General features: G+C 41.8%; 1 protein-coding gene across 3 annotated transcripts in view; it reads left to right on the top strand.

Moving 5' to 3' along the window:
- Positions 1–3,342: 3,342 nt before the first annotated feature.
- The window catches only part of LOC139574236 (rho guanine nucleotide exchange factor 6-like), a 30,420-nt gene continuing 15,791 nt past the window's right edge, over positions 3,343–17,971 (top strand). For 2 of the 3 annotated variants that reach the window (XM_071398626.1, XM_071398624.1), the window contains exons 1-11: positions 3,343–3,643; positions 4,892–4,975; positions 7,221–7,305; positions 13,594–13,706; positions 13,879–14,083; positions 14,198–14,250; positions 14,398–14,492; positions 14,678–14,773; positions 15,069–15,191; positions 16,455–16,593; positions 17,433–17,492. In XM_071398626.1, coding sequence (XP_071254727.1) covers positions 3,479–3,643; positions 4,892–4,975; positions 7,221–7,305; positions 13,594–13,706; positions 13,879–14,083; positions 14,198–14,250; positions 14,398–14,492; positions 14,678–14,773; positions 15,069–15,191; positions 16,455–16,593; positions 17,433–17,492 — 1,218 coding nt within the window. In that variant the 5' untranslated portion in view covers positions 3,343–3,478. Of the gene's footprint in view, positions 3,644–4,891; positions 4,976–6,294; positions 6,470–7,220; positions 7,306–13,593; positions 13,707–13,878; positions 14,084–14,197; positions 14,251–14,397; positions 14,493–14,677; positions 14,774–15,068; positions 15,192–16,454; positions 16,594–17,432; positions 17,493–17,971 lie in introns of those variants that run through there. The other variant, XM_071398627.1, reaches the window with a different exon arrangement.

The following is a 17,971-nucleotide window of genomic DNA, read 5'->3' as shown; positions in this document are numbered from 1 at the left end:
CATCGCAGCGCCGCTTCTTGGTGCTATAGTTATAGCCATCTCTTCTGGAGCTTCCCTCTGCTCCATTCTGGGTGCTACGCCATCCAGATGACAAATGCGTTGTACGCCAAAATGTTGAAGAAAATCATGTGGCCAGTGTAGGGTTGTTTTACAGCTGTAGCCAGGCACCGGCTTGTCTAAATGGTCCACCCCTCCTTTTGTGGCATTGTAATCCATTATGATTTGTTTTTTGATGTTCCTGGCCACAGATTCTCCCATCCCTTTGCAGTGTTCTCATGAGTACCACATTTTTGCCTTTCTTTGGCACGTAGGAGACTAGGGATGTGTTGGCCATGAACACAAACTTAGAAGAATTTATTGGTCTGTTCTGTGTATTCATCAGCTGAGGTGGGAGCTCTGGCTTTTTTTAGTACTGTTCCTACCATTGTCAGCTTTGTCTTGAGGAGCTTGTCCGAAGTAAAAAAGTTATTGCATGTGATGTGGCCACGGAGTCCCTGTGTCTTGTCCAGGACAACCCGCCTCACTTGGTTCTTCTCAGGGGCTTCTTCTGGCTTCCCCGTATACACATGTAAGTTCCACGCATATGATGAAGCAGCGTCATATGTAGCCCAGATCTTGATTTCATATTTTGCGGGTTTAGACGGTATCGGCCCCTAAATGCCATAAGCTGCTCGTCAACAGTAACGTTGGGCCCAGGGTTGGAAACGGGAAGGTGGTCCACCCATTTGTCCCACACTGACCTGATTGCAGCTAGCTTGTCTCTGCCGCAGAGCTGGTCTGGTGTCTCGGTTATCGAAGCGGATAATACTGGAAGGAATGTGGAAGATTTCCAGAGACATTGTTACACAGAATAGTTCTCTGCCGGTTTCTGTATCCTACAGGGATTCTGTGGACTCCCCATTGGATCTGAAAACACCAGCAAGGATAAGAACACCAAAGTATGCATGTAAATGAGTTTGGTCCATCTCTCCAAAAATAACCTCCAAATTAGTGCAGTCCAGAATGAATTTCTGGACTGCACTAATATCTAGGGTATTTTTGGAGAGATGGACCAAACTCATTTACATGCATACTTTGGTGTTCTTATCCTTGCTGGTGTCTGGAATGAACAGTTCAAAAGAAGACTTTATGTCCTGCGCATGAGTAACCGCCATCCACGTCGGCCCTGGTTGCATCCTTATCACATTGGCAGTCAAGTGAGGTGGCTCATTCCTTGAGCATTCCTTGAGCAAGAAAACCATTCAATCCCAACAAAAATTTGACATCCATATTTCTCCTGCAGGTTGCTGATGAGCTGGTTGCTGGCTGGCTGAGGGTCAATCTTATCCTCTTCTTACAACTCACTGTCAGACTCCGAATTGACAGAGACATGATCATATTCGGAAAATTCTTCATCTTCCAAAGTGGAAGATGCTCCTTACACACTAGCTTCTCTCACCAAAAATGATTTCTAAGGCCCTCTGAGCAGAGATTATTTTTGTCATATTGATTGATTGTGGTAAGGAGCCACACATGCAAAGCTATTTATTTGTTGTGTCCCTCTCCCAATTTGCACCTGGCTGGGGTAGAGTGTGGGAAAATACTGATGTATCGAAATAATGTATTGTAATAACATTGTGCAGGTTCCCACAAGACATTGTGTAGTTTTACACAATATAAAGGGTAAAGAGTGCAAGAAAACAGGGAGGTTCTTGGTGCTATGTTGAAACAGCAGGACCCAAACACCACATACAGTACCAGTCAAACGTTTGGACACACCTACTCATTCAAGGGTATTTCTTAATTTTGACTATTTTCTACATTGTAGAATAATAGTGAAGACTTCAAAACTATTAATTAACACATATGGAGTCATGTAGTAACGAAAAAAGTGTTAAATCAAAATATATTTTATCGTGACACTGTCTGTCATGATAAAAATTCTTCAAAGTTGCCTTGACAACTTTGCACACTCTTGGCATTATCTCAACCAGCTTCACTTGGAATGCTTTTCCAACAGTCTTGAAGGAGTTCCCACATTTGCTGAGCACTTGTCAGCTGCTTTTCCTTCACTCTGCGGTCCAACTCATTCCAAACCATCTCAATTGGGTTGAGGTCAGGTGATTGTGGAGGCCATTTAATTTGATGCAACACTCCAACACTCTCCTTCTTGGTCAAATAGCCCTTACACAGCCTGGAGGTGTGTTGGGTCATTGTCCTGTTGAAAACAAGTGATAGTCTCACGAAGCGCAAACCAGATGAGATGGTCTATCGCTGCAGAATGGTGTGGTAGCCATGCTGGTTAAGTGTGCCTTGAATTCAAAATAAATCACATACAGTGTCACGAGCAAAACACCATCACACCTCCTCCTCCATGCTTCGAGGTGGGAACCACACATGCAAAGATCATCCGTTGACCTGCTCTGCGTCACACAAAGACACGGCGGTTGGAACCAAAAATCTGAAATTTGGACTCATCAAACCAAAGGACAGATTTCCACTGGTCTAATGTCCATTGCTCGTGTTTCTTGGACCAAGCAAGTCTCTTCTTCTTGTTGGTGTCCTTTAGTGGTGGTGTCCTTTAGTATCCTCTGAACAGTTGATGTTGAGATGTGTCTGTTACTTGAACTCTGTGAAGCATGTATTTGGGCTGCAATCTGAGGTGCAGTTACCTCTGCTGCAGAGGATAAGTTCATTAGAGTTAACTCTGGGTCTTCCTTTCCTGTGGCGGTCCTCATGAGAGCTAGTTTTGATATAGGGCTTGATGGTTTGTGCGACTGAACATGAAGAAACTTTCAAAGTTCTAGACATTTTCCAGATTAACCCCCCCCCCCCGTCACAACACAACTGATTGGCTCAAATGTGTTAAGAAGGAAAGAAATTCAAAAAATAAACTTTTAACAAGGCACACCTGTTAATTGAAATGCATTACAAGTGACTACCTCATGGAGCTGGTTGAGAGAATGCCAAGAGTGCAAAGCTGTCATCAAGGCAAAGGGTGGCTACTTTGAAGAATTTCAAATAGAAAATAGAAAACACTTTTTTGGTTACTACATGTGTTATTTCATAGTTTTGATGTCTTCACTATTATTCTACAATGTAGAAATTAGTTTAAAAAAATAAAGATAACCCCTTGATTGAGTAGGTGTGTCCAAACTTTTGACTTGTACTGTACAATATAAATGAAAATGTGTTATTTTACATGTTTTTCACAGAAAATGAGCCAAGGCCAATAAGTTGAAAAAATAATTAATTGTATAATTTAAAAAAAAGTAAACATTGAAAATGGGTCCCTTAGATCCGAACGCCACACAAGGGTTAATGGCTATATGTCTTTGTACAGTGCTTGTTATTAACCAGTAGGGCTACCCCCATACTAGTGCTAACGGAGTTTTTACAAGCAGAAGTGTGATACGGATGTGGGTAACAACATTTTGATACAGAGTTCTAACTTTGCGCCTTCGTTGGGGATGCATAATAAGGAGGGTTAATTGGAGCTATGAACCCAGAGGAGCAGACGGTTACGTGGCTGATATCATTAGGGGTACTTAATTCACCCAAGAAGAACATAGCTGACCCAGAGGAATTTCTGAAAACATCTCTGAAAGATGGGGTCGTCCTGTGCAAACTTATGGAGCGGCTTGTGTCCGGCTCTGTTCCAAAGGTAAGCGCAGCATTGTGACTGCACTGTTATAAGTGCAATATAACAGTGAGTGATAACGGGAAAAGTAATTTACAAAGTCATAACGCTTTTCAACTGCGAGGGGGAAAAAACACTGGCAGCGCCTCTGGAGAGGAAGGGAGGGGTAGTTTGATCAAATTGCTCATCTAAGACATGTAATGTAACATGTCTTAGTTAAAACATTTGGAATAAATGAATGTGCCACATGCAACTTTACGATGAGCCATTTATCAATAATGTAAAATATTGTTACATTTGTATAGGATAACTTGCTGACTTCCTGTGAAGTGAAAAGTGTTCCGCATTCTGAAGTTCACTAACGACTCGGAAAGAGTTTAGTTGCTGTTCTGTGGTTTAGTCTTAAAAGTAACTATAACGTTCCAAAACACATTATGTAACCAAATATCCTTATATATTCAAACTGATGCACATTCTGCTATCCAATGCTTTTTCTCACCTGTGCTAGATGCATTTGCATCTATTGTTTATGTTGAAGTCACATCACATGAAAGAATATCTAGGGTACAATTTTAGAATGATATGATGGTTACAAGTTAAACTTTTAGAAGATATCACTTTTCTTAATTGTGGTTTTATTAATGTATAGTAGTTCCACGTGCATTTTGTGATACAAAAAGTAGGCTCCGAGACAGAATAAATAACAATCAACATGCACGCATATCGATATGCAGCGTTGCACTTTTAGCAGGTTGATTTATTTGGGGCACCAGACATTCACTGTAATGTATTTTGTACATGCCAACTGAATGCAGTCCGTAAAACAAAGGAAAACATACATGATTCATTTAGCATACATCGGCTGTAGGCAGTCTTCTAAATTAATTCCATCCAATTTAAAACTGATGAAAGTCACTGACTAAACAAAAAAATAAGACGCAACGCAGCGGAGAAGCGAGAGGTCATCTGCACGTCACTTCCTTCTCAAAGGCTCGCTTCCTGATGCGACTGCCCCCTTGAGCGAGAGGTGGGTTTATGACCTGGTGGGTTTATGTATACATGAATGAGACAGGCGTAGGAAGAATCCACAGTTACTTTGTAAAATGTAAGATATACCAACATTCTAAAGGATACAGTGGATTGTTACTTTGTTTCTTTTCCCATCTTAAGTTCTCATTTGCGTCAACGCCTATAATTAAACTAAATTAACCCGTTATCTTTATTTCCAAGGTATGCTATGTTTTTATATATTTATTTCATGTCTGGTTTTAGTACTGTCAGGATCCGAGAAACGAAGCCGACTGCATCGCCAATATCAAGGAGTTTTTGAGAGGATGTACATCCTTGAAAGTAGAGGCAAGTCATTTCAAAGATCTTTTGTTTGTGGTGGCTGTTTAATGAATCTATTTTATGTTGCAATGTTTTGCTTTCTTATATCACATCACATTTTAATGGTCGCATACACATATTTCGCAGACGTTATTGGGGGTGTAGCGAAATGCTTTTCTAACACATCTTATATGATAATGTGTTTGTTGTTGTTGGACATTTTGACTTGAGTTGGTTGCCGAATTCTTGTTTCTAGGCTCCAGTAAATAGTTACCAACAAACTTATTTGAGGACTGGTGCCATAGCTGAGAAATGTGAAGCCATGGTTAGAAAATAATACTGCATGACTGTGGCAATATATTCAACACAGGTTAGTCTTAACTTGCCTAGAACTGGTTTGCTGTTATTTCAGCACAGGTTGTTTTCTTCTGCATGTAGAATGTTTTTGTCACATGTCTCTTGATTGCCTTGTGGAATGGGCTACCCTCTTAAGTAGGCATGCTTTCAGTCACTCCCACAGAACACACAGACAGACAGCGGCTTGTTGATGGGTCTCAACTGAGACTGCTTCTGTCTTGAATAAGGCTCCACTGTCCACTGTTTGAGCAGTGTGCATTGAGCAGCAATGCAATTAAACAGAAATTAGAAATCTAGCTGTACTCTCTGCCTTTCAAGTGAAAATTATCCCCCCCTTCAGCCACCATAAGAAGTTACATTGATATTTATGTCTGCATGTAGCATATTCAGCAGAATCCGCACTAAACTAGTCTCTCCCTCAGGCCTAACATATTTCCAGCACAATGAGTGGTGATGCAGATAATACGAGGGTGATGGAAGTCCTTTCCTTCCCTATGCAGTATAGTGACTGCCGTGTTGGACAGTCGTGCCTCTCACTCCCCAACCTTTTATAAATAGTCCTTTCTGGTCTTGAACCACATAAGTTGGTTTGTTAAAAAAGAGTAATTGAATCAGCCAGGCTCGCTGCTGCAAGTCAAGTGGTTGAGGAAGGGAAACGCTGGCTGGCCTGTTTTTGTTTTGGGAGGTCCCTTCTGCTTTCATGCAGCGATCCCACTTCTCCTCCATAATTAGAGTCTTTGCGGCAGTGCAGTAGCTCACAACCGTACGGATTTGGAGAGCCCCAGTAAAATGGCATCTTGACTTTTTTTCCCGGACCAATGCAGTTCGGCCCTTCCCATGCTCTGGTCAGTGATGTGATGCTGAAACCCTCTCTCTTTTTCTTAACCACAGACAAAATAGGCACGTGGGGCTGTCATGTGACTAGAGAAAGGGAGCAGTCACTCACAACTTTTCCTTCTGCGCAGAGATGCACAAAGGGGAAGCAGCAGCAGTGGATTGAGGGCTAACTTGACCAGTTCTAGTCGACTACAGTATAGTTGAATTTTTAGAGCCTGAGCCTGCAGTCTTTTTTTTCATAGACACCTACAGTAATATACAGTTATAACATATGTGAGTCACATACTACCCAGCCCCTGCTCAAGGCTCTTTGACAAAGACGAACAAGTGAGTTTCATATGTCATATTTTAGCCTCAGATGTCAGATTGTTCAGCTTTTATGTAACTGTGTAGTTTTGATCGATGCTTCAGTTCTCTGTGGATGTTGTCAAAAATGAACAAGCAACAGATTGACACATGTCAATATTACAAGCTGCCCCAGTAGTCTGTCATCTTGACATGGTTAACAGAGAGCCAAATGTGTTGTGATAGTCTCACCAAAGCTGAAGCGTGGCTTATGCAATACCCCTGAGTCACAGTTGCTTTGGCTCTGAAGAGCTAGATAGTCAACAGATTCCTCATGCCCTGCTACCCAAACTCTATATCTAAGATGTTTTATTTAAAATGTGAAACTATAGCTGCTAGAGGAAAGTGGATAGCTGGCTGTCTGTGAGGCCGGGAGACCGAGAGCGAGCGAGTGCTCAGTGTGCATCGAATGGCAAATGAGGAGGGAACCGTCTCTTTCGTTACCAAAACCGCTATGCCACGAAAAATATGGTTCACATTCAACATGTCTCTGTCTTGTTGTGTGCAAGTCGTATCCCATTGTGTGTTGTTGCTGGGCTGCAGTCAGGCTGCTCAGTGTGATAGTTAGCAAGGCAGCATCTCCTACTTCTTTGTTATCAGTGAAAAGCCTCTCTGCTGCTAATGATTTTTGACATACTTCTCTTCCTCTGCTGTTTTCAGTCATATGAGCAGCTAGGCATTTTGCTTTTGAATTGAACGTGTCTTCTTTGTGTCTTTTCTCCTCTCCTGCCAGGGATTTGAACCGGAGTGCCTGTACACTGGGGAGAACTTTAACAAAGTGCTGACCACTCTGCTGGGAGTCAACTTTGCCACCCAAGGTCAGTCTGATGACTGTATTGATCTGCTCTGGGCCTCATTCAGGAGGATGCAAAGCTGCAACACGTTCAGATAGAAATGCACTGTGTAAAACGGACATGATTCTCACTCTATACAACTAGCTTATACTGCTATCTCCTGGGTTGTAAACGTTGCACCCCACCGAATAAGACCATAATGGTTTTTTTTAAGGCTGAGACTGAAATAATATTTACTCACCTTCATTATCATGCAATGTAACATTGTAATCATTGATGTGTATGCTACTAAAGATTATACACATGTATGCCACATGACTAATCTGCCCTCTCTAAAAGACAAACCAAGTGGAGTGAGTCATTTTACAGCTACTTGTTAGCGTGTGCTCTCTGCACTGCCGAGACTCCTAATGACCACGTGTAGCGTTGTCGTTTATAACGCACTCTGCCATGTCTGAGGGTGTAAATATGCTTGTGTGTAATTTTTTTGTTTTGTTTTGTTGCCTGGATTGGTCCCAGAAGGCCTCGTGAATCATGAAAGGTGTCTTGTTCACAGGCAGCTAGCATGGCTGTGTCTCGCTGTTTCTATGGGCCTCCTGCGGAGTACCATATTTACGATGATGACTACCGTGTCTTTGGCTCTCGTCCTACTGAACACGCCTGTCTCTTTTCTGTCACATTGCGTTCGAAAGACACCTGGCTGAGCTTGAATAAGGCTTTATTTGTTGCAGCAAGTTCAGTGGTATGAGTGGAATTTACTTGGCGGACACAGTGTCTCATTGTCAATATGAGGAAATTGTATTTTAAGTCAAAGCAACGGTGCGGCTAGGCTCTAAGACGTGCACGTGCTAAATGACAACCCGATACTGTCACTCCAATCGAACCAGTGTTTGTCTTTTTGCTGGTGCGAAGCTTTTGCTGCTAAGTCTAAAAGCTTTCAATGTCTTCAAAGCCATCAGTTCACTGTGTCCGTTGCAGTCTCGTTATCAGTTTGAAGTTGTCTTAGCGCCAGTCCTCATCAGAGAGCATGGATAGTACAGGCCACAGCATGAAAACTGGACCAAAAGCTCTCGCTCTGCCCTCTCTCCTCTCAGTGATGTGATCAGCTTGATATGCAAATCATCTAATGGAGTCTGAGAGGGCCAGAAGCTATTTGCCAATCTTCAAAACTTCCTAGTGCTGTTGATTTGGCCTGAATTAGTCACACACGCTTTAATGTGATTAAGAAGAGGCATCTCTCTGTGTTTCTGCTGCCTGTGATTTTCTGGCAGGCCTCAGCACTGAGTGTCCTCTCTGTCTCGCTGTCTCTCTGTGTGCTTGTGTGCACCATCTGACAGTGCAGCTGCAAGAAGCAGTGGTGGCCAGGCCACAAGGAGGGAGCTGCTGACTACAGGGCATGTCTGGGCGTCTCACTGCATGTGCAGAGGCATGTGGAATCCGTGTGATAACCCCCCCCCCCCCCACAGCACTAAGAGAAACACAACCACTTCTACTATACTGGCCTGTCATTTTTGCTCTTTTGGCCCATCTGCAGCTGCAAAATGATGAGGAATGGGGGTGAGGTCAAGATTGGCTTTGACTCTTGGCAGTGCCCTAGAAATTGTTGGCTGAACCAACATGGATATACAGTACGTAGACCTAATGCTGATGGGAGTGCCCTCAATTGTTAAAGGGGAACTCAGAAGCCCGGAGGCACCTTTTGTAATTTGATATCTGGATGTGTCGTTCCTGTAGCATCCATGGCCAGGTCTCCCATGGATTTGTTTTTCTCAGGTCTAAAAGGTTGAATAAAAACATAATCCTGGTGTTTTTTCCTCCAGAGTCATTTCCAGACTGTAGCAATATGGTAAATAACATGACACACTGATCAGTGTCAGAGATACCGCCTCTGCCAATCTCTCTTTATCAATCCTCATTACAATGGTCTCAGTCTGTACAACTAAGAGGATATCTAGCTAATCCTGTCTTCCAGATGGTTGGCTCTCTATCAAAACATGTCTAAATAGCTTAGCGATGATCCACTCCTATAATGAAAGGAGATTAGACAAAGGTGTTACTCCGGGACACTGTCCCTCCTTGGAAAGTGGATTTAGACTCCGTACCAGCCAACAAGGATGCACATGTATCATGTAAAGTCATGTGTTAGCTCATTAAAAGAGGATTTGCTGTCACTTCCCGACACCGATACAAGTATTGATCTAATACTGTGTTGGCTCAGTCGTAAAGGATGGCTATGGGTCCATATTTGGCTTAGTTTTAGTAGCTTGCATTGGGAAAGAGTGTGGCTGTGGCAGAGACATGCCCAGGTCTGTTGGTACTGCTGTGGCTGGGTGGCTGTTTGTCTTATCTCTGTGTGAATCATAAGGAGCTGATGCATCACTGCGCCTTCAAGGGAATCCTCTCACATGATTGTTGCCAGGTGTTTTCCAGTATTAGTCTGGTAGTCCTACAAGGCTTTCCTCCTGTCTGAGAATGCTAAAGAGAGTTTGTTAGTCAGCTCTTTGAAGACGATTTTGTTATTGTCCAAATCAACCTACAATACATTATTTACCATTCATTTCTATTGGGCACAACAAAATCTGAAACGCAACCAAAACCAACTGCAAATGCATCCAACAAGTTTGTAGAGTCACAAGCTTGATGTAGTTATTGTGTGCTAGGAAAATGGGACCAAATATGATGCGTTTGACTTCTTTAATATACTATAAGTGAATTTGTTCAAATAATTATAATGCCTTCAAATGGAGGTACTAGATGCATAAAGTGCTTTCATTTCTAAACAGTAAAACAGATACAGTACCAGTCAAAAGTTTATTTTTACTATTTTTCTACATCGTAGAATAATAGTGACGACATCGAAATTATGAAATAACACATATGGTATCATTTAGTAACCAAAAAAGTGCTAAACAAATCAAAATATATTCTTCAAAGTAGCCACCCTTTGCCTTGATGACAGCTTTGCATTTTCTCAACCAACTTCATGAGGTAGTCACCTGGAATGATTTTCCAACAGTCTTGAAGGGGTTCCCACATATATTGAGTAGAAGTCGACCGATTAATCGGAATGGCCGATTTAATTAGGGCCGATTTCAAGTTTTCATAACAATCGGTAATCTGCATTTTTGGACACCGATTATGGCTGATTACATTGCATTCCACGAGGAGACTGTGTGGCAGGCTGACTACCTGTTACGTGAGTGCAGCAAGGAGCCAAGGTAAGTTGCTAGCTAGCATTAAACTTATCTTATGAAAAACAATCAATCTTAACATAATCACTAGTTAACTACGCATGGTTGATGATATTACTAGTTTATCTACCTTGTCCTGCGTTGCATATAATCATTGCGTTGCCTGTCAATTTATCACCGAATCACAGCCTACTTCACCAAACGGGTGATGATTTAACAAGCGCATTCGTGAAAAAAGCATTGCCGTTGGACCAATGTGTACCTAACCATAAACATCAATGCCTGTCTTAAAATCAATACACAAGTATATATTTTTAAACCTGCATATTTAGTTAAAATTGCCTGCTAACTGGGGAAATTGTGTCACTTCTCTTGCGTTCTGTGCAAGCAGAGTCAGGAAATATGCAGCAGTTTGGGCTGCCTGGCTCGTTGCGAACTGAGTGAAGACCATTTCTTCCTAACAAAAACCGTAATTAATTTGCCAGAATTGTACATAATTATGACATAACATTGAAGGTTGTGCAATGTAACAGCAATATTTAGACTTAGGGATGCCACCCGTTCGATAAAATACGGAACGATTCTGTATTTCACTGAAAGAATAAACGTTTTGTTTTCGAAATGATTTGACCATATTAATGACCTAAGTCTCGTATTTCTGTGTGTTATTATATTATAATTAAGTCTATGATTTGATATTTGATAGAGCAGTCTGACTGAGCGGTGGTAGGTAGCAGCAGGCTCGTAAGCATTCATTCAAACAGCACTTTCGTGCATTTGCCAGCAGCTCTTCGCTGTGCTTTAAGCGTTGTGCTGTTTATGACTTCAAGCCTATCAACTCCTGAGATTAGGCTGGAAATACTATCGTGCTTATAAGAAAATCCAATAGTTAAAGGTTTATGAAATACAAATGTATAGAGAGAAATAGTCCTATAATTCCCATAATAATTACAACCTAAAACTTATTGCCTGGGAATATTGAAGACTCATGTTAAAAGGAACCACCAGCTTTCATATGTTCTCATGTTCTGAGCAAGGAACTTAAACATTAGCTTTTTTACATGGCAAATATTGCACTTTTACTTTCTTCTCCAACACTTTGTTTTTGTATTATTTAAACCAAATTGAACATGTTTCATTATTTATTTGAGACTAAATTGATTTTATTGATGTATTATATTAAGTTAAAGTAAGTGTTCATTCAGTATTGTTGTAATTGTCATTATTACAAATAAATTAAAAAATCAGCTGATTTTAATCGCTATCGGCTTTTTTGGTCCTCCAATAATCGGTATCGGTGTTGAAAAATCATAATCGGTCGACCTCTAATACTGAGCACTTGTTGGCTGCTTTTCCTTCACTCTGTGGTCCAACTCATCGCAAACCATCTCAATTGGGTTGAGGTCGGGTGATTGTGGAGGCCACCTTCTTGGTCAGATAGCCAGAAAACAACTGATAGTCCTACTAAACGCAAACCAGATGGGATGGCGTATTGCTGCAGAATGCTGAGGTAGCCATGCAGGATAAGTGTGCTTTGAATTCTAAATATATCACTGACCGTGTCACCAGCAAAGCACCATCACACCTCCTCCATGCTTCACGGTGGAAACCACACATGCAGAGATAATCCGTTCACCTACTCTGAGTCTCACAAAGACATGCCGATTGGAACCAAAATTTTCTAATTTGGACTCATCAGATCAAAGGACAGATTTCTACCAGTCTAATGTCCATTGCTCGTGTTTCTTGGCCCAAGCAAGTCTCTTCTTCTTGTTTGTGTCCTTTAGTAGTGGTTTCTTTGTAGCAATTTAACCATGAAGGCCTGATTCATGCAGTCTCCTCTGAACAGTTGATGTTGATGTGTTTGTTACTTGAACTTTGTGAAGCATTTATTTGGGCTGCAATCTGAGGTGCAGTTAACGCTAAATAACTTATTCTCTGCAGCTCTGGGTCTTCCTTTCCTGTGGCAGTGCTCACAAGAGCCAGTTTCGTCAGAGCGCTTGATGGTTTTTGCTACAGCACTTGAAGAAACTTTCAAAGTTCTTGAAATTTTTGGGATTGACTGACCTTCATGTCTTAAAGTAATGATGGACTGTCGTTTCTCTTTGCTTATTTGAGCTGTTCTTGCCGTAATATGGACTTGGTCTTTTACCAAATAGGGCTATCTTCTGTATACCACCCCTACCTTGTCACAACACAAGTGATTGGCACAAACACACTAAGAAGGAAAGAATTTCCACAAATGAACTTTTAACAACGCACATCTGTTAATTGAAATGCATTCCAGGTACCTCATCAAGCTGGTTGAGAGAATGCCAAGGGTGTGCAAAGCTCTCATCAAGGCAAAGGGTGGCAAATATAAAATGTTTTGATTTGTTTAACACTTTTTTGGGGTACTACATGATTCCGTATGTTATTTCATAGTTTTGTTGTCTTCACTATTATTATACAATGTAAAAATAAAGAAAAACCCTTGATTGAGTAGATGTGTCCAAACTTTTGACTGGTACTGTATGTATGAAAATACCCTCAAATAAAATGTGACATTCTGTACTGTTGCTTCATATAAAACACAACTAATCCAAAATGTTGTAGAACCAAATTAAATGTTTTAGCTTCACCATCCAAATAAATACGTGTGTAAGCACATTAGAGGTATGAATCATTAGGCCTTTGCCCTCTTTGATGTTGGTCATTGATAATGTACAACAAGGTCTCTGGGCTTGTCTGTGTTAGATGGCTGCTCTGAGCTGGCCAAGGATCAATGCTAGCTAGCAGAGTTGAGGTGATTCTGTCAAGCGCAGCAGAGCCAACAGCCTGCTCTGCAGTACACAGCCCAATGCTGTTTGACCTAACTACTGAAGCAACACTGACGTGTATGAGAGAGCGAGATATTTTTGTAATCTCATCTGTTATGAGTAATGTGTAATTGTATAAATGTGACAGGGATTTTTGTACTTGATTATAAGAATGTTGTAAGTTGTTGTATTCATGACTGACTGACAAACATCTATATAACCTCCTAAGTTATTTGAGTCCTTGCACTCAGAATGTGTGTTTTTTTTTTTTTTGTGGATCAGAATGAAATATTCAAAAGTCTTGGTCTGTGTTTTTGCTCCAGACTGTGGCACTGAGAGGTCATGTCCCCAGTCCGGCACATCCGCTCCTAGTCAGTCCGCCTCTTCCCACACACTATCCTCGTCCAAGTCCCTGCGCAGACAATCCAAACCAGTGGTAGGGTCACACAAACACACGCACAGCACACAGAGTTCATGTCAATTCCATCTCAAGAATGTCTGTTTATGTCCTGAATTGGCTGCATTGAAATGGAATGGACCCCAACACTGGTCTTAACGGGTGCGGTTGTTTACCGCTCAGTAAACTGACAAGCATTCTACCCAACCAGGAGATGTCGGAGAACGGCGGGGGCGGACTGCTGCTGGTGAAGGCGCGCTTCCAATTCAAGCAGAATAACGAGGATGAGCTGTCCTTCAACAAGGGAGACCTGATCGGTGTGTCGCGCCAGGAGGAGGGCGGCTGGTGGGAGGGCTCGCTCAACGGCAAGACGGGCTGGTTCCCCAGCAACTATGTCCGCGAGGTCAAGCCCTGCGGTGGGTTGGGTTGGGGAAGAGTTTATGTAGTACCTGGAATAGATTTAGACTAGATCATTTTACATGTCACTTGCTGCTCCAAAACTCTGATTCTAATTCCTTTATGTCCTGCAGATAAGCCTGTGTCTCCTAAAGCCACTCAACTTACCAAGAACTACTACAGTGTGGTGAGTGGGCCCATCTCCCATTGGATCTCCCTTTTCTACAGCTCCGTATGCACTGGGCCACGACGGCTTTGCTTAGGGGAACTGTATAGGCTGTAACACCATGCCTGTTTCCAATAGGATGTGGCTTATTTCAATGATCTTTCTCAGGTGGTGCAAGACATCCAGGAGCATGAGCGGGAGTTTGTCAAGGAGCTGCAGACAGTCTTGAGCTCTTACCTACGACCTCTACTGGCAAGCGACAAGTAAGCTCCAAGAACAAGGATGGAGGATTCATTCAGATGTCTTTTTTCATCTTAAAATACCAATCGCTAAAGAACTTTGTCATGAATCTCTCTTAGAATGACCTATGTACCTTGTTTAAAATTTTTTTTTTAATTAGTATTCATTCAACTCATTAATTCTATGTTCTCTGTTGTGTGGTGTCCAGACTGAGCGTTACAGACAGTGGCATTCTGGGCGCTAACCTGGAGGAGATCCTCACCTTCCAGCAGGGCCTGGTTCTGGCTCTGGAGGAGTGTACCAAGTAAGTGTGTGAGAGTGTTAATGGCTGTAGTGGAGGCACTGCTAATTTGAGGCAACTGAATCAAATCACATTACCCTAACCCCCATGTCAAATCTGCCACTAGACTTTTTACATGCCGGACAGTTTCTATCAGATATTCTGGAGAGAAATAGATTTGTTGCGATGTAGATCTAGATTGGATGGCCTCGGACGACGTGCACCCCCTAGTGACCGATATCTGAAACCAAAGATACAGGAACAACCCAACTGTTGTCTTACCAACTAACTCGCCCACTTCTCTCTGTGCGTGTTGCAGGGTTCCAGAGAGCCAGCAGCGAGTGGCTGCCTGCTACCTCAACCTGATTGGTCAGATCAGGATGCTGTACCTGTCCTACTGCTCCAGTCACCCCTCGGCTGTCTGTGTACTCACTGACCACAGGTCTGGCCTTATGGGCGTCTCAGTTCTGCATGACATTAATCTAAATTTGATTCACATTTCATTGCATTTAACAGTCAGTATAATAATGCAAGTAAAATGGCATATTTTTTGTGGAGTTTCTCTTTCACCCACTAGGTGTCATACTTTCTCTCTGTAAATGTAGAGGTGTAACCAATGATGTGTATATATAAACCCTGGATGACTGACAGGGGGCTTGTGTTGAAGCCACCTCGCAGCCATCTTGGTACTCCTGCGTTGTAAAAAAGATTTTGGAAGCTATGGAGATGCATTTATTAATATCTGCATTTGTTTTTCTATTACAGACTCCTTAATGCATACTTTAAAATTATATCTGAGCTAAACATAAAAATAAAAAAACGAAGAAAAAATAAATATATTAACATTTTCCCTTTTAAAGTATTTTTTGTTGTTGTGCGGGCTAATGTTACTGTCCCCAGTACAACAACAAAAAATACTTATATTTTGTCCTTGAAACATTTTAATTGAAATACTGTAAAATTTAATTCATTCCTATGGAGGACTCCTCCTACTTGGGAGTGCCAAAATGGCTGACCAGTTGCTTCAATGCCTCTCAATGGCCAATGCAGATCGTCACAAATCCAGGGTTTATATACGTCATTGGACGCGACAGAGGGGTTTCTCACTTATCAGTTGTTGTAACTATGAGTGAGTGAGTGACCTTCAGTGTGTAGCCAACCCTCATCATATCCTCACTGTGTCATTCACTACAATCAGCCCGGAGCCTCTGTGCACCTCTTAATGGTTCGTCTGCTGTCCTTCACACACGGTAGTGGTAATTAAAACCAAGAAATGAATCAAGCGGTTGTGTAATTATTATGTTAGTTTAGCAAATTAATCATGTATGCTATTTTGCAACGATTGTTTATTTCCTTCGTCTCTTGCTGCACAGTTGTTAATGTGAAAAGATGCACTGCAGCGAAAAGAACACACACGTACAGGAAGCTGCACACAGGATATCTATAGTTGTGGTTGTTGTTCGAGACAGATGAGGCACTTTCGATTTCACACTAAACTAATTAGCATCTTTCATACTGTGGGATCTTTTTAAGTTTTGTCCTTTCACTATCAAACAAATTCAACATTGTCTTAATTGATTGTTCACTCCAAAATCAATGTCTTCTTTTTTGGGAATCTTGGTAGAATCTTTCTCCTTTATCTCTTTACATCGTCAGCCAGCAGTATAACTGTGTGTGTGTGTGTGTGTGTGTGTGTGTGTTGTAGTGAGGAGCTGGGTACGTTTATGGAGAGCCAGGGGGCCAGTACGCCGGGCATCCTGACCCTGACCACCAGCCTGAGTAAACCCTTCATGAGGCTGGACAAGTACCCCGTCCTGCTGCAGGAGCTGGAGAGACACGTGGAGGTACAGAAGGCCTCATCTAGAGCCAACATGGAGGACAGTTGCTTAACTCTCTATAGGCCCATCTATGGAACCATATGCAACTGAAATTTAACTCGCCTCCACTGTCCCAGATGACACTCCGCTTCAATCCTCAAATACCATTGATATATCATGTTTTGATATCCCTCCCAAACGTCTTAATGTAGTTGGATACATTTTTTTATTATTTTTTACATCCACCTTTATTCAGGGGTGAAAGGTTATTTAATGTCTTACTGGTACGGTACTCCGTGTGTGTGTGTAATAGCCTAGGTGTAATCATAGAATTACATATAGAATCCCTATTCATTTCATATGATCTCTGTGGGCCTAGTAGGCTTAGTAATGAATTGTCATAACATTTGGCATATATTACATTTTAATGTGGCATTAACACAACCAGTCATGATGTCTTCATCTGATTGTCGAACAATCACATGAAAAAGGTTCTCCTGTAGGCTACCTGTGCACATTCGTCCACTCACAAAATAATTCCAGCATCCGAACATTGCGCCCACCATTTGATGAATGGAAAGGGCCTCCTGTTACAAAACACCTAAACGTGTATTGTAATTACATTCTGCGATGGTCATTAGACTACACGATGGATGCGTCCCCTGCTGTCTGCGCACGTCTCTGTCTCGGCCACTCGTCTCCACCTTGGCAAAATGGAAGTGTTCTCGTCGAAGCACTATGTAACCCACTTATTATTTTCCATTGACTCCGTACCGGCTTACTTTCACCCCTGCCTTTTTATAAGGTGTTGTGTATAAAATCTAAGTTATTTAAAAAAAAAATTGTTGTTGTTGACTGTCTTGCAGGAGGCCCACCCGGACTACAGTGACATCTTGAAGGCAACGGTGGCCTTTAAGAGCTTGGTGGTAGGTACAGAACCCCTGTGGTTCCTCGTGCAATGTTAATGTTGGCATGGTCCATAGAGATGAACCACGCGCATTGTAGAATCTTACTAGTCTATAGTAGCATCATCTATTCTATATTACTAACACACTACAGAGAGAGAGACAAGTCACTGAAAATGATCAGTGAGTACATTTACATATACAATAATAATTGAATATTAAACGGATTATGGCTGTAGGCAAATTATGAAATATTTATGTAAACAGGGTACGGTGTTTATCCTCATCGGCGTAAGGTCAAAATCTAATTAAACACATGCCGATTTTATAACACCTGGGTTTCTGAGCAATCTTTTGAATGATTAGGACATGTAAACAGCTTAATCAGCGTTCCAGCGGTGTATTTGATCTGTGCATGTGCCAGGACCAGTAGCGCAGAGCCTTCCTCTAACGCGCGAGTGAAGTGAGTTCAGAAAAACTGAAAATACGCATCTTAGAAA

Source organism: Salvelinus alpinus, chromosome 4 (assembly GCF_045679555.1).
Source record: "Salvelinus alpinus chromosome 4, SLU_Salpinus.1, whole genome shotgun sequence".
Lineage (NCBI taxonomy): Eukaryota > Metazoa > Chordata > Actinopteri > Salmoniformes > Salmonidae > Salvelinus > Salvelinus alpinus.
Note: the sequence above shows the minus strand (reverse complement) of the source record. Positions and strands in the feature narration are given on the sequence as shown.